Source organism: Suncus etruscus, chromosome 12, assembly GCF_024139225.1.
Source record: "Suncus etruscus isolate mSunEtr1 chromosome 12, mSunEtr1.pri.cur, whole genome shotgun sequence".
NCBI classification, from domain to species: domain Eukaryota; kingdom Metazoa; phylum Chordata; class Mammalia; order Eulipotyphla; family Soricidae; genus Suncus; species Suncus etruscus.
Window position 1 is genome coordinate 94,171,314 of NC_064859.1, and position 13,582 is coordinate 94,184,895.

The following is a 13,582-nucleotide window of genomic DNA, read 5'->3' on the forward strand; positions in this document are numbered from 1 at the left end:
GGGTCAGCCATGGGCAAGGCAAGTGCCCCCCACACTGTGCTCTTGCTCTGACCCCAACTCACTTCTATCTTTCAATCACCTGTGGAGACAGAGGGTGCGATGCCCAGTGTGTCAGGAAGCAGAGGCTCATAGATGTTTACTAACACGTCTAAAGTCACACAGTAGGGGCCAAAGAGATAGCACAGTGGTAGGGCATTTGCCTTTCACACTGCTGATCCTGGAGGAATCTGGTTCAATTCCTGGCATCCCTTTTGGGCTCCAGACTGCCAGGGGCGATTTCCGAGTGCAGAGCCAGAAGTAATCCCTGAGCACTGCCGGGTGAGGCCCAAAAACCAATAAATAAATAAAGTTAAAAGAAAAAGAAAAGTCACATAGCAGGTAGCTAAGGGCATTTACTCCAGGTTCTGAGTTCTGTCTCCAGAAACAGAGGACTTTGGACCTGGCGCTTCCACTTGGTAGCTCTGTGACCCTACGGAGTCAGTTGTCCTATTCAAGTCCCATTCCCTATCTCTAGCAAAAGGGGGACAGTCTTCTGTGCCCCGTGGCTCTATTTCAGAAGCTGTGGGGCCCTTGTGGGGGAGATCGTTGTGGGACACAGAAATGTTAGTTTCCTCTGTTTCTTCCCAGTGGGTTCGTAATCTGGGCCCATTCACTCATGGCGCCATCACTGTGGGGTACCTCAGCTGTCCTCACTCCTCCAGCTGCAGGATTTGCTGATCCACATGCCAACCCAGCTGGAACCAGGGATGTTGGGGGCCAGCATGGGGGTGTAGGGGCTTGTCTCCTGGCTCTTGTGACAACCAGCTCTTGGGAGATGGGACCTTGGAGGATGGAGGAGACTTTGGAACCAGGGCTTGGTCCAGGTCAGCAGTGATGTCAAGGGGCAGCTGGGGCAGGAAGGAGTTGTATATGGCTTATTGCTTCTGGCCTGGGCACAGCTCCTGCCATGGACTGTTACTGCTGTTCCATTCTGTCCAGTGATTAGACACCACTCTCTGTCCTTCATGGCCACCCTCACCTGCCTCCACTGTCCTCTGCCTTCCTTATTTCCCAAGCTTGAGATCTGGTGCTCTCCAACTCTGAGCTCTCCAGGGCTGAGTCCAACAAACCTGCCCAGTTTCTGCAATTCAGGATGGGGGGCCTGGGTCTCCACTGCCTCCCCTGAGCAGAGCACTTCCTCAATCCTCTGAGTACCACCATATCCACCCATGCTCTCTGTGCATTGGCCAAACTGATTGACCAATTGGTCCCTTCTCAAGGAAAAATCCCCCAAAACATGGCCAGCATCCAGCCTGCAAATCTACCTTCTTTAAGGGAACAAACAGTGGGGTATTTCATTACACCCAAGGTTTCTACTGCCCCCCAGAACATTCCACTGTGGAAAACACCTTTTAGGGAAGGGAGAGGACAATGGTCAGTCCCCTAAGGTATTCTAGGACCTACACCTATGAATTGGTGAAGAATCCAGAATCTTGGGGAGTGAGGTTAGGTCCTGGTCCCCAGAAACTAGGGGACAGTTATTTCTTGGGGCCCAGATTAGTGGAAGGTGTCTTGTGTCAAGTGGTACATGTGTGTGGGGAGTCAGTCATGTGACCCCCCAAAACCTTTGCTCCTATCTTGGTTGGCATATCTGATTCTATTTTCTCACAGTTTGAACTTGGTTCTCTGTGGTTTCATAGGATTCTGGGTCCAGGAGATTTTCTTGCCCAGATGAGGGAGACATAGATAAAAGGCCAGAAGCAGCAGTCTACTACTGGGCTGGAGATGCTGCTCTTTGACCCCATAGTCCTGGTGAGTCAGAGTGTAGTCTGAGCAGGGCTGTCCTAGAGGGGCCTCTGTCCCACAGGGTTGTCCCAGCAAATGAGGAAGAGAGTGGGACTGGGTTTCCTTTCCTTGGGGAATGCGATCATGGGGTGACTTTGAGGAGCCTTAGGAGATGGAGCAGCTGTTCAGAAAGACCTTGTTTGTTTGTCTGAGGCCACACTGGGCTGTGCTCAAGGGTTACTTCTGGCTCTGTGTTCAGGGCTCACTTTTGGTGATGCTCGAGGGATCCTGTATGGTTCAGGGGATCAAACTAGGGTTGACCATCTGCATGGCCACTGCCTAAATGCACTCCTCTTTCCCCAACTCTGTCATTTTCATCAGTTTTCTAGGTGATTCTGGCATGGAGCTGATAGTGAGAATAAGGTGGTAATTAAAACCCTCTTTTGTATGCACTCAAGTCACAAAAATAGGGGTGGTGGGAGCCCAAGGTAACTGCAGCTCCCCTGGAACTGGGCTTGGGCCTTGGCCTGTTGACTTTCACTCAACCTGGGAGGGTGCTCCTTATCCTGGGACTCTCCAGCTGGGCTGTGAGGAGTAGCATCTGCCTGTCTATTCTCTATGTTGGTCAGAGTTGGGTCATAGGGTCTGGCAGTGGACTCTCATGGCCATTCCTGGCTGCTGGTAACTACCAGGTGATACACCCTTATAATATTGGTCACCTGAGAAGTGTTTTTTCTTTCCCTGGCTATGAAAAATATTCTGTCTGAGATTGTGAGGAAAAAGCCATACATAAATGTGTGAGGGAAGTCCTGACTGAGCTAATAAGGAATGTTCTAAGTGGGTGATTCTGTGAGGATAAGTCTTGGGTGAATTTGTAAAGAAAAAAAATCCATGGCAAGAATGTGAGGGAAGTTTTGGATGAGTTTGTGAGGAAAGTTCTGGGAAAGCTTGTGAGGAAAGTCCTGTGTGAGTTTGTGAGCAAAATCCTGGTGAATTTGTGAGGAAAGCCCTGTCTGAATGAGGAGGTGAGTCCTGGGACCAGGTCAGGCGTGCCTGGGACTGCTGGGACCTCTGTTTGGCCTGAAAGGTTGCTAGGAGCGACTCTGCCTTCTGGGGCCGCTGTGGTGCTGGCGGCAGGCAGGCTTCCAGAAGGAAGGCAGGGCCTCTCACTTCCTGAGTGGGGATTTGTTCTCAGCCACCTGGCCTGGCCCCAGGTACTCTCTCTTGGGAGCTCCCTACAAGCAGAAATGAGGAGAAAGAAGGGGCTCTCCCCTGATTTTATCCTCATTTATTTCTGACTATGCACATTCTGGCCTCTCGGGGGGGTGTCACCATGCTCTCAGAAGAGGATTGAGGAGAGAATCTGCTGTGAGACCCCGGTTGTCTGGAAGGAAAGTGGTGTTACGTCACGAGCAAGCATCAATGACTGACCCCAGGAGGTTTAAGGGAGACTAGGAAGAGGCTGGGATTGACTAAATGGCCAGTCAACAGAATGGCAGGGAGGGTCAGAAGCCAAGGAGGAAGCAGGCACCTGAGGCAGGTATGTCCTGATGGGACCTACTCTAGGCCTAAAGGAGGATCAGGGGTTTAGAGGAGAAACCAAGTCTCAGAAACCAAGTCATTTCCCTCTAAAAAAGTCCTACCTCCCATGACCCATGGGGTCCATGTCAAAGTGACCCACCAGGCCAGAGTGCGATTTCCATGACACTCTTCATTAATGCTGTACACAGCTTGGGCCAACACAGAAACTGGGACTTGCCCAAGACAGTCCACATAGGCAAAGTGACTGGCTCTAAGCTGGTCTTTGCCAAACCCTCAATGTGGGTTTCACAAGTTCTTGCTGCATAAACTGATTTCTCTCTCCCCGACGCCCCCAGGACTCTGGATGTTACAAGTCAGGACCCTCTGCACCCCCAGGCCTGGACCTGCAGCCCCCAAAGAAGCTGCTGCCTCAGTGCCACCTCCAGGCCCTTTCTCTGCCTAGGGCATGGGCACCCGAGATGCTGTCTCACCAGGTGAGGGGTGCCCCGCTGTGCCATCCTAGCTCTCCCAGGCTTGTACCTGCCCCCAGAACCTAACTCTTGGCTGCCCTCAGTGCTCAGTTTGCTGTCTTCTGGGAGAGGAACAGAATGTTCTAGAAGCCCAGCCTAGGCCTGCTTCTGCCCTTAGCAGAGGGGCTACTACTCTATTCCATGAGGAACTCTGTGGGCAGGAAGGGGTTGGCTGACAGGGCTTGGCTGACAGGGCATGAATGTGTGGCTACTGCAGAGGTGGCTCAGGGTTTTGCTTCTCTTGGAAGCTGCTCTGTGAGCCCCAGAGTCCTCTGGAGAACTGGGCGCCCACCAGACTTCCCTGGAAGAAAGGGGCTGCTTCTCCCTGAACTAGTGGGCCAGGGGCTAGATAGACCCAAAAGCATAGCAGGACAGTGCAGGAGATGCCATAACATGGGGGTCTGGAAGAAAACAACCCTCAGTTAAGGACTCCCTCAGCTCTGCCTGGCAGATTCTCAGAGGCAAGTGGGTGATACTAAAGACTTAAGAAAAGTCTAGAACTCTAGGCCGAAAGGCCAAAGTGGAGAAAAACAGACACTCTGGTGGAGGGTGTGTGCTGAAAACCTTTGGAGGAAGAGTTTTGTAAAACAAGGTGCCTAACATGAAAACAACTTAAACACATTTCGTTATTAAAAAATAAAAATATCAGGGCCTGGAGACATAGCACAGCGGCGTTTGCCTTGCAAGCAGCTGATCCAGGACCAAAGGTGGTTGGTTCGAATCCCGGTGTCCCATATGGTCCCCCGTGCCTGCCAGGAGCTATTTCTGAGCAGACAGCCAGGAGTAACCCCTGAGCACCACCGGGTGTGGCCCAAAAACCAACCAACCAACCAACCAAACAAACAAAAAGATATCAAAAAAAATAATAAAAATATCATTAGAAAGGCTAAAAGCCGTGATAGGATGAGCCTCTGTTGTCACCCAAGTCCTTTAAGCTTCTTATCTGTTCCAAATGGCTGACTGATAGGTGACGAGACCCAGACAAACTCCCTATGTGTGTGGGAGCAGGTACCCTGGTTCCACTCTGGCTGGGAGTCTGAAGTGTGCCCCAGAGGAGCTGAGTCCTGAAGGTGTGGCACCCCAAAATGAGGGAAGAGAAGCTTCATTGGGACCAGCTGGAACTGAGGCAGGACAGATGGGGCCAGAGGGAAGCCTGGTTGTGCCTCCACACACTTTATTGCTGCTTTGTTGCCATCTCCCTCTTCCTCTCTGTGGCCATCTGCTATGCCCTGAGGGCAGAGTCCCTCATGGAGAGGCTCCTCCCTGCCTCTGTAGTGCTCGCCAGTGGTGAGATGGGAGGTCAGGAGAGGCTGAAGGGCAGAGAAAGTCAGTGGGAATGGGCTGGTGAGGGGGTCTGGTCACTCCAGGACTGAGGGTCTGCCCAGTGTGGGGGTCTACGGATGGAGACAAGAAGTGTGGCCATGAGTGAATGGCCCTGTGATCCTCAAAGAAGACCTGGAATCAGATTGTTGAGGGGGATGGAGGAAGGAAGCTCAGAAGGGAACCAAGGGGGGTTGGAGTGAAGCATCAGAGAGTGAGGAGAAGCGGGGAGAAACGGGGTGTGGGCTTTGGTTGGGTGACTCCATGTCTGCCCATCAACTGACTGGGGAACAGCCGAGAGCAGTCACAATCTGATTCCCCACCTGGTTTTCAAAACAAGACTCTGAGGGCCCCTCTCCATGGCTCTCTCCCAGCCAAGGTCCTGGCCCCAGTGGCTGTGTACTGTGGCAGTGTCCCCCGGAGAGTGGGACTGCCGGGAGGAAGCGTGGACTCCAGCCTGCAGAACTGTGGAGAAGGTGAGCTGGGAGCACCGGGCCTGGGGGGGTGGTGGTGGTATGTCTCCCTGAAGCTGCATCTCCAGAACAGCTGTGCCTTGCAGGAGATGCTGAGTCAGGGGTGGGGGTGAGTGTGAGTGTCCTGTGGCCCGGCTGCAAAGGTCCTTTGGAGTCAGGCAGGTTCTTTAGATTCTGTGCTTCAGAGAAAAGAGGTGGAATGAGAAGTAGAAGTAGAAGGTAGATAGAAAGTGGACAAACAAGGTGACAAGAGGAGGACAGAGAGGACAGAGAAGGTGGTCATAGAGGTGAACAGAGAGGTGAACAGAGAGGCACTGAGCAGGGGTGTCTGGGATGCGGGGCAGGCCCCAGCTCTTCTACTACCCTGGGATCATGCTTTGTTCCCCATTCCCCACCTGTGGTTGGTGTCCTGGTTGAGGAAGAGCGGGGCTGTCTGTATCTCTCTGGAGATGTTCAGGTCGCAGTGGTCCTGCCATAGTGTCCAGCTGTTATGGTGGCCTCCTGCTCATGGCGCCCGGCCTGGGGCTTGGATGGAACATCTGATCGCCCTGTTATGGCCACCCAGCAGTGGGCGCAGGCATCGGAGACTGTCCAAGAGGACAGAAAAGGTTCCAAGCGCTTCTCTTTTGACCCCTCAGAGGAAGCATTCCTGAGATGACCAGGCTTTCTGGAACCTTCTCCTAAGCATGAGAATTCAACGGATGCCTCCCATATCATGTGTCACACTGGGGACATGTCTTTTTGGTTTTTGGGCCACACCCGGCTGGGCTTAGGGGTTACTCTTGGTAGACTCCATGGATCATATGGGATGCTGGGGATCGAATCTGGGACTGAAGTGTGCAAGGCAAATGCCCTTCTGCTGTGCTCTCGCTCTGGCTCCAATCCTCTTTACTGTCTCTGGCCTCACCATTGCTGGTATTTTTGCTTGATTTTGATATGTGGCAGATGAGCCCATCACACTGAATGATCTGGTGGGCCCTGAGGTCTGGGGGCATGGGGGGTTGTCTCTGGGAATTTCCATGCCCTTGGCACTCGAGCTGGGCGTGGACTCTCGCTCCTGCACCCCTGGGTAGGTCATGACAAGTAGGGGAGGCTCCTACTTGGGAATGAATGAACTGAAGAGATGAGTAGTCACACTGACATCAAGGGAAGTGGGCAGCTCAGGGACACCCTGCTTAGGGCCCAGCAGCTCTTGTCTCTCTCCCTCAGCCTCCCTGCAGACTGCACCCTCCAGTGTCCTACCAGAGAAGCAGCTGCCACCTGGCCCTGGTCCCCTCCAGCTGGGTGCACCCCTGAAGGGTTGGCAGGCCAGGAATGGCCACGCTGGGACCCTCGGGGCTCTGCCCCTGGAGTGGGAGTCGGAGGCGCACAGTGTGGCCCGGGACACCACCCAGATCAAGGACAAGCTCAAGAAGAGGAGACTCTCTGAGGGCCTGGCAGCATCTTCCAGAGGTGAGCTCCCCCAAGCTCAGGGCAACCAGGCATGCTGGCACTGGATTCTGTCAACTCTTCATCCCCTCAGCCCCCTCCCTGAGGTCTGTCCTCTGTAGGAGTCTCCCCACTGCCACCTCACCTCCTCTAGCCTGCCCTTGGGAATTCTGTAAAACATGGAGAAGGGCTTGGTTTTTACCATGCACTCCTGCCCAAAGTGCTTACAAAAACCACACTACTGTGAGCTGCAGAGATAGAGTAGTGGGTAAGGCACTTCCCTGGCAAGCGGCCCACCTGGGTTCGATCCCTGGCATCCCATCTGGTTTATTGAGCACTGTCAGGGGTGATTCTTGAGTGCAGAGCCGGGAGTAACCCCCGAGCACTTCTGTGTGTGACTCAAAGCAAACCAAATCCAAAATAAAACCTCAAATCCAAAACTGTGGGCCGGGCGGTGGCGCTGGAGGTAAGGTGCCTGCCTTGCCTGCGCTAGCCTAGGATGGACCGTGGTTCGATCCCCCGGCATCCCATATGGTCCCCCAAGAAGCCAGGAGTAACCCCTGAGCATCACAGGGTGTGACCCCAAAACAAAAAAAAATCCAAAACTGTGCCATAATTTCTGGGGTGTACCCAGAGTACCCACCTTGGTGTTTGCTGGTGCTCCTTATCTTGCCCTTTAGATACCCATTCCTGGAGTGGGGTGCTCTGCCCTGCCTCGGTGGTGGAACTGTCCTCACTCCAGCTATATATCTTCAATCCTCATCCCTTTCTCTGCTCAGCCCCCTTGCAGGGCCTCCCCAGCTCCCTTTTGTCTTGGTATCCTAAGACTCCTGGTAAGGTCCAGTTCTCTCCCCTCCACTCCCTGCCAGGGCTGCAGGGGTGAATCTTCTTGTGGACTGCTCCAAACCTCCATCTGGACTTGGCCATGGAAATGTTGGGGGTCCTGGAAGGTGTTGGGAACCTGGAAGGGCAGAGGATGCCGCCAACACCTTGTCTCTCCTCAGGGCACGGGGGTTGCTCAAACCCAGGTCACAGGGCAGGTTCAATTCTTCATCCTGAAACTTTGGGGTCTCAGTCAGCTTGTGGAGGCTAAATTTCCTGCCCTGCATCCTGGGGATCCCAATACTTAAGTCACTGAGGGTTTGTTGAAAACTGTTCTCAGTATTCTGAACACTGGGTGTGTGGAGCGACTATCCCCTACTGCCCTTTCTTCTCACTCTTCTCCTGGCTGTGGTGGGGTGTTCTTTAGAACTAATCCACTCTGGTGATAGCAAGAGTGAGAAAGCTGAATGTGGCTTTGTTCGCCTTTTGAGAAGCTCATGTTCTGTCTTGAGCATGTTACTTTCTCTTTTTATTTTTTTTTTAATTTTTTTTGGGGGGCGGGGTAACACCTGGAAGTGCTCAGGGTTACTCCTGGCTCTGTGCTCAGAAATCACTCCTGGCAGGCTCAGAGGACCAGATAGGATGCTGGGGGATTGAACTTGGGTGCAAGGCAAATGGCCTCCCTGATGTGCTATCGCTCCAGCCTCTGGAGAAGTTATTTTGATTTGGCCATTATGAGTCAAATCCTTTGATGGAGTTGGAATCAAAAAGCCCTTGAGAGTCCAATGTGAGTCCCCCCACTCTCAGTACCCCAATATTGGCAAAGACCATCCTGAACTCTGGTCCAGTTCTGCGCTTCCCCTGGGCAGCCTGGGAGTTGCTGCTGCTTGAAGTGGGAAGTCTAGTGAATGGACACAATTGCTTCTTGATCTTTTGGCTAAGATCAAGTGTAGCGGATGGACACACATCTCTAACAAAGTTTCAGAGAGCCTGGGGTGTTGGTAGAGGCCTTTGGATTGATTGGTCCTCATATTGCCTTCTAATTATATGTCTCTCAATTGGTTCTTTTGGTTTTCCTGTTAAAAAAGATGTTTCTCCATTGCCTGCTCATCTGGTTTTTACACTCCCCTGGGGATGGGCTTTGTTTATTCCAATAAAAGCTACTCAGACGACCTGGAGGAGCAGCTGCCATCTTGGTTTATGGTTTCACATAGTGGAACGACTGCGTTGTGGTTGAACAGCTTGCGGTGTTAGTTTCTGACTTGCTATTCCTTCCCAAATGTGTGTGGATTATTTCCTGCATTAGAATTTCTGCCAGACCTGAGTCTCTTGTCCTACCCAGTCAGGGGCCATGGGGATCTTTCTCCCTCTCTGGGGATTGTGGAATGAACAATCCACCATTGTTCACCAATGAACAATCCACTGGGCCACCTTTAGACAAGGTCCAATGACTCTAGAGATGTATCACACAGTCAGCTGAAAGGACTGGGGGTGGGAAACAACAGGGCTTGCCTATCCCACTGAAATGCCAGGGGTGTGTGTGTGTGTGTGTGACTATGAGGATACGAGAGTCAGCCTCTTTGGCATAGAAGTGGCAATGGCTGGCCTGGGTGGCATATGGTTGTCTCCGACTGGAGCCTGCTGTTCCCCTTCCTGGTCTAGCCATTGCCCGAAAAGCCTTTGAATTTAAATACTAGACTTTGAGGGCACTTCTGACCTCAGGTGACAAAGGGGGCCAGGACACACCAGTCTGCTGGAGAGGTGGAGCTGCTTCCCCTCCTCCATCTGACTATCGTCTTCAAGCTTCCCATTACCTACCACACCCCAGACTCAAGGAACTAATGTCTCCCATGTCCCCTCTTGCCCCCAGTTTCTCTGGAGCCTTTGGGAGGCCCCAAAGGGGTTCCCCTGCGGAGCACTATCCCTCGGGCCACCTCCCAGAGGTTGCTGCGGGTCCCCCGGCCGATGCCCCCCATCCAGAGCATCCCCACCACTCCTGAGGCCGCTGCAGCCAAAGAGACACTCTTGGACCCGCCCGTGAGTCATGGGGCCCCCAAGGACCTTCGACCTGATGCCCAGGAGGTGAGACATCTCCCCACAGCCCATCCTGCCTTTCTCTGCTGCCTCCTTTCTCTACCTCTGACCTTTCCTGGTCCCCTGTCTGAGACCCGACTTTCCCTGGGGCGACTGGATCAGCCCTTAGATACTGAAGCGATGTGGTCTCCACTCTTGCCCTGGGTCTCTGGTCTATTCAGATGCTTTCGACCTTCCCGTCCAGCCTGGATGGTCTAGGATGTCAGGAAAGTGAGAACAGAAAACTCATGCCTAGAAACATCCCCAGGGTTGGCACAGGGAGGCTGTGGGGAACCTGACCTGGTGTCTGAGCTCAAAGAGTCCCAGGGTGTGCTGCTGAGAAACCAACAAGACAACTTGTAAGTGCAACCTGCACAAGGGGTTGGAAGGACCCCAATGAGGAAGCCTGAGGGTAGATGTGAGCAGGAACTAGACACCCCCAATCCCTTCGACCATCCTCCAGGTGCAGATCTCGGGACAGTACCTGCACTGCAACGACGAGAAGATGCACAAGTCTCTAGGGGGCCTGGTGATCCCCCCCATCCCCAAGGCTGGACTGCCTGCCACCACCTCCTTCTGCCCTCCTGGCTCCTTCCCTGCCTTCCTGTCTCCAGCCCAGGACACTCTCATTGGCCTCAGGGCCCCTCCCACACGGTAGGCGCCCCCTTTCTCAGCTCCCAGGGCTGGACCTTTGGGCCAGAACAGAATTCTGGGGACTCAAAGGGTGAAGGCCAGAATCTCGGGAGCCCCAGCTTTCCTAGCCTGGCCCCTGTGGTTCTTGAGTTCAGTATCTGGTCCTTTCCCAGGCCCTTGACCATGCTTCCTTTGTGGGGTGCCTCCTGTTGTCATCAAGTTCATGGGCCATGACAGCGCCGGCCACTAAAGGCTTTCTTCACCGATAGGGCATCCGTGAGCAGAGTCTGATCAATGTCAGAGCAAGTGTGTGAATTTGTGTGCATTGCGTGTCAAAGGGAGCAAGGGTATGAGAGTTTGTATATGTGTGAGAAAATGTGTGGGAGCATGAGTCTGTGTGGGGAGAACATGTGTGTGAGAGAGATCTGTATGTGTGAGCTTGTGTGTGTGTGTGTGTGTAAAGGATGTGTGTCTATATGTGAAAATGTGAGAGCCTGTGTGTGTGACAATATGTGTGTGTTTGAGAGCACGTGTGTGTGGGGGGAAAGAATGTGTGTGTATATGAAATGTGTGAGACTGTGTGTGTGCAAGAAATACCTGAATGTGTGGGGAAAATGGGTGTGAAAATTTGTATGTGAGAACATGTGTGTGTCTGGCATAGGTGTGTGTGCATGTGTGCGCGCTCTCAGCTTCTTCAGACACTCTCTAGGCCCTGACTACAGAGGTGGCCTTTCCTCCTCCCTTCTGCTCTGACACCCTCCTGTCCCTGCCCCCAAGTCCTCTTGGTATCACGCAGGACTTCATGTGTGTCTGTGTGTGTCTGTACCTTGCTCAGAACAGCAGGACCCGCAGCCTTCAAGTGGCAGTTAACGCCTAGGTTGGCCTGTGCAGGATGTGGTCAGGCCTGTGCCCGCCCCCGTGTGGCTTCAGGACTTCCTGCCCCAATATGGCCCTGTCAGTGGGTGGACGGACAGATCCAAAGGCACCAACGGCCAGTCTGAAGGGACCCCCACAGGGTCCTGAGCACAGAGCCAGGAATTGGCCCTCTAGCTCCTGAGCACTGAAGGACATGGTCTCCCCCCACCCCCAATCCCCTTTCCCTTCAAAGAACAACAGCATAGAAAGAAACTGAAAGCAAAGATGGGCCCCTGAGCTCCTCATCAAGGTCCCACACTCACTGCCACATTCCCTTCACGGGGTCCCCACTCCTACTCTGTGATGCGTCTGTTTTGGGGGGCAGCTGAAGCAATGCTCTGTCCCTCAGTGACCCTGGGTCCCTAGCACACAGTCCCCCAAGACAGCACATCTTGAGTTATCCTCAGAGGCCAAGTGATCTCCCTGGCCAGAGGTAGGGCCTGCCTCAGGCTTCAGGGTCCCTCATGTGCCCACAAAGGGACCATGCAGTGAGCATGTGCAAGAGGTTTTCCTTGGGAGGAGAGTGGGAGGGGTGAGTGTTACCAGGTGTTACAGGTGTTACAGGTGGTCACAGTGTCTTCTTGCTGGCACTTCCTGGTGCTTCCATTATCTCTCTAGAGTGATGATGGGTGAACAATAGGATTCTGGGGTACCAATTGTGTGAATGTTAAGAGGGGTGCAAGGCGACCCTGGTCTCTGGGGGCTTGGGATGGAACTTCTGGGTAGCACAACGGCATGTCCTCTCAGCACCTAAGGGGAGACCCAGGAGGGCAAAGGGAGACTGTCACCATCTCACTGTCCCCCAGGGTCTCTGAGCTCTCACAGGCAGGCAGACACTTAGTTTCATCCCTCTGAGCTGGGGGGCTCAGCCTGCATCTATGGGGTGTTGGGCAGCCTTCAGGGGCTGGTGCTTTTATGCTGGCATCCTGTGGATGTGGCTTCCTGGGGAGGTGATGGGCTCTGGGCCCAACAGTGTCTCCCTCGGAGGATCTCCTAGTCCCTTTGCCATGCCCCCCACTGCGGTCACCCACATCTGAGCCTCTCACAACTCCATGACATCGTCTCTTATGATGCTTCTCTCTCCCCTATTCTTTGAAGGTTGGTTCAGGAGAGGACCCCAAAAACTCTGGGTACGTACCTTGCATGCTGAACCCCATCTCCTCATGTTTTCAGTCTTGTGTAATGGGCTGGGTCATGGGGTCAGATTTGGGAGAAGTAGGCCCACCTCCAGTGGGCAGCTGGGTTCACCCTGCAGGAGAAGCAGTGCTTTCCTCTTGGGATGGGGGAAAAAGGAATTGGTTGGGGGAGTGGGGCTTTGAGCTTCCCTTCTTCCAGGTCTGGAGTGGGTAGGAGACCTCCTTTTGCACTTGGGTCCATGACGTGGGCTTGGATGTCTGAATGTTAATTTTCACTGGTGATTTATGTATTTATTTTGACCATACCCAGTGACGCTAGGGGTTTCTCCTGGCTATGTGCTCAGAAATCATTTCTGGCTGGGGGGACCAACCATATGGGATGCCGGAGGATCAAACTGCAGTCCGTTCTAGACTAACATATGCAAGACTTACAGCTTGCACCATTATCCGGCCCCAAAAGTTGTTTATTTTTATATTTTGTTTTGTTTTGTTTTGTTTTTGACCACACCCAGTGATGCTCAGGCTATGCACTCAGAAATTTCCTGGCTATGAACACCGAAATTTCTCCTGGCTTGGGGGACCATATGGTACGCTGGGGGATCTAATTACGGTCCGTCCTAGGCTAGTATCTGCAAGGCAGACGCCTTACCACTTGTGCCACCACTCCGCCCTCACTGGTGATTTATGATTCGAATGAAATTGTCTCTAAGGTACCTGGTAGGCTCAGGGTGCTAGTAAAGGGCAGCACCTGTCTTGCCCACCCCTGGAATCCATCAACCTCTCTGCTCCCATCTGCAGTCACTGAAGCAGTCTTGGTTCCATTGGATTCCTCTGGATCAGGTCCCTTCAGTGCTCATATAACATGAAGGGGGATGGTAAACCCCACAAAGGCTTAGCCAGCTGGTCCTGGGGTATCAGGGACAAGGGCACAGGACAGGTCAGGTGAATGGGGCAAAGAAGAGGTGAT

At 53.2% G+C, this 13,582-nt stretch overlaps 1 protein-coding gene across 1 annotated transcript in view; it reads left to right on the top strand.

Moving 5' to 3' along the window:
* The first annotated feature begins 3,412 nt into the window (after positions 1 to 3,412).
* Positions 3,413 to 13,582, top strand: part of TOGARAM2 (TOG array regulator of axonemal microtubules 2) — a 34,559-nt gene continuing 24,389 nt past the window's right edge. Inside the window, 9 exon segments of the mRNA XM_049784692.1 lie at positions 3,413 to 3,454; positions 3,642 to 3,779; positions 4,742 to 4,782; positions 4,824 to 4,885; positions 5,510 to 5,611; positions 6,818 to 7,060; positions 9,729 to 9,940; positions 10,395 to 10,613; positions 12,588 to 12,609. Of these exon segments, the coding sequence (XP_049640649.1) occupies positions 3,413 to 3,454; positions 3,642 to 3,779; positions 4,742 to 4,782; positions 4,824 to 4,885; positions 5,510 to 5,611; positions 6,818 to 7,060; positions 9,729 to 9,940; positions 10,395 to 10,613; positions 12,588 to 12,609 (1,081 nt within the window).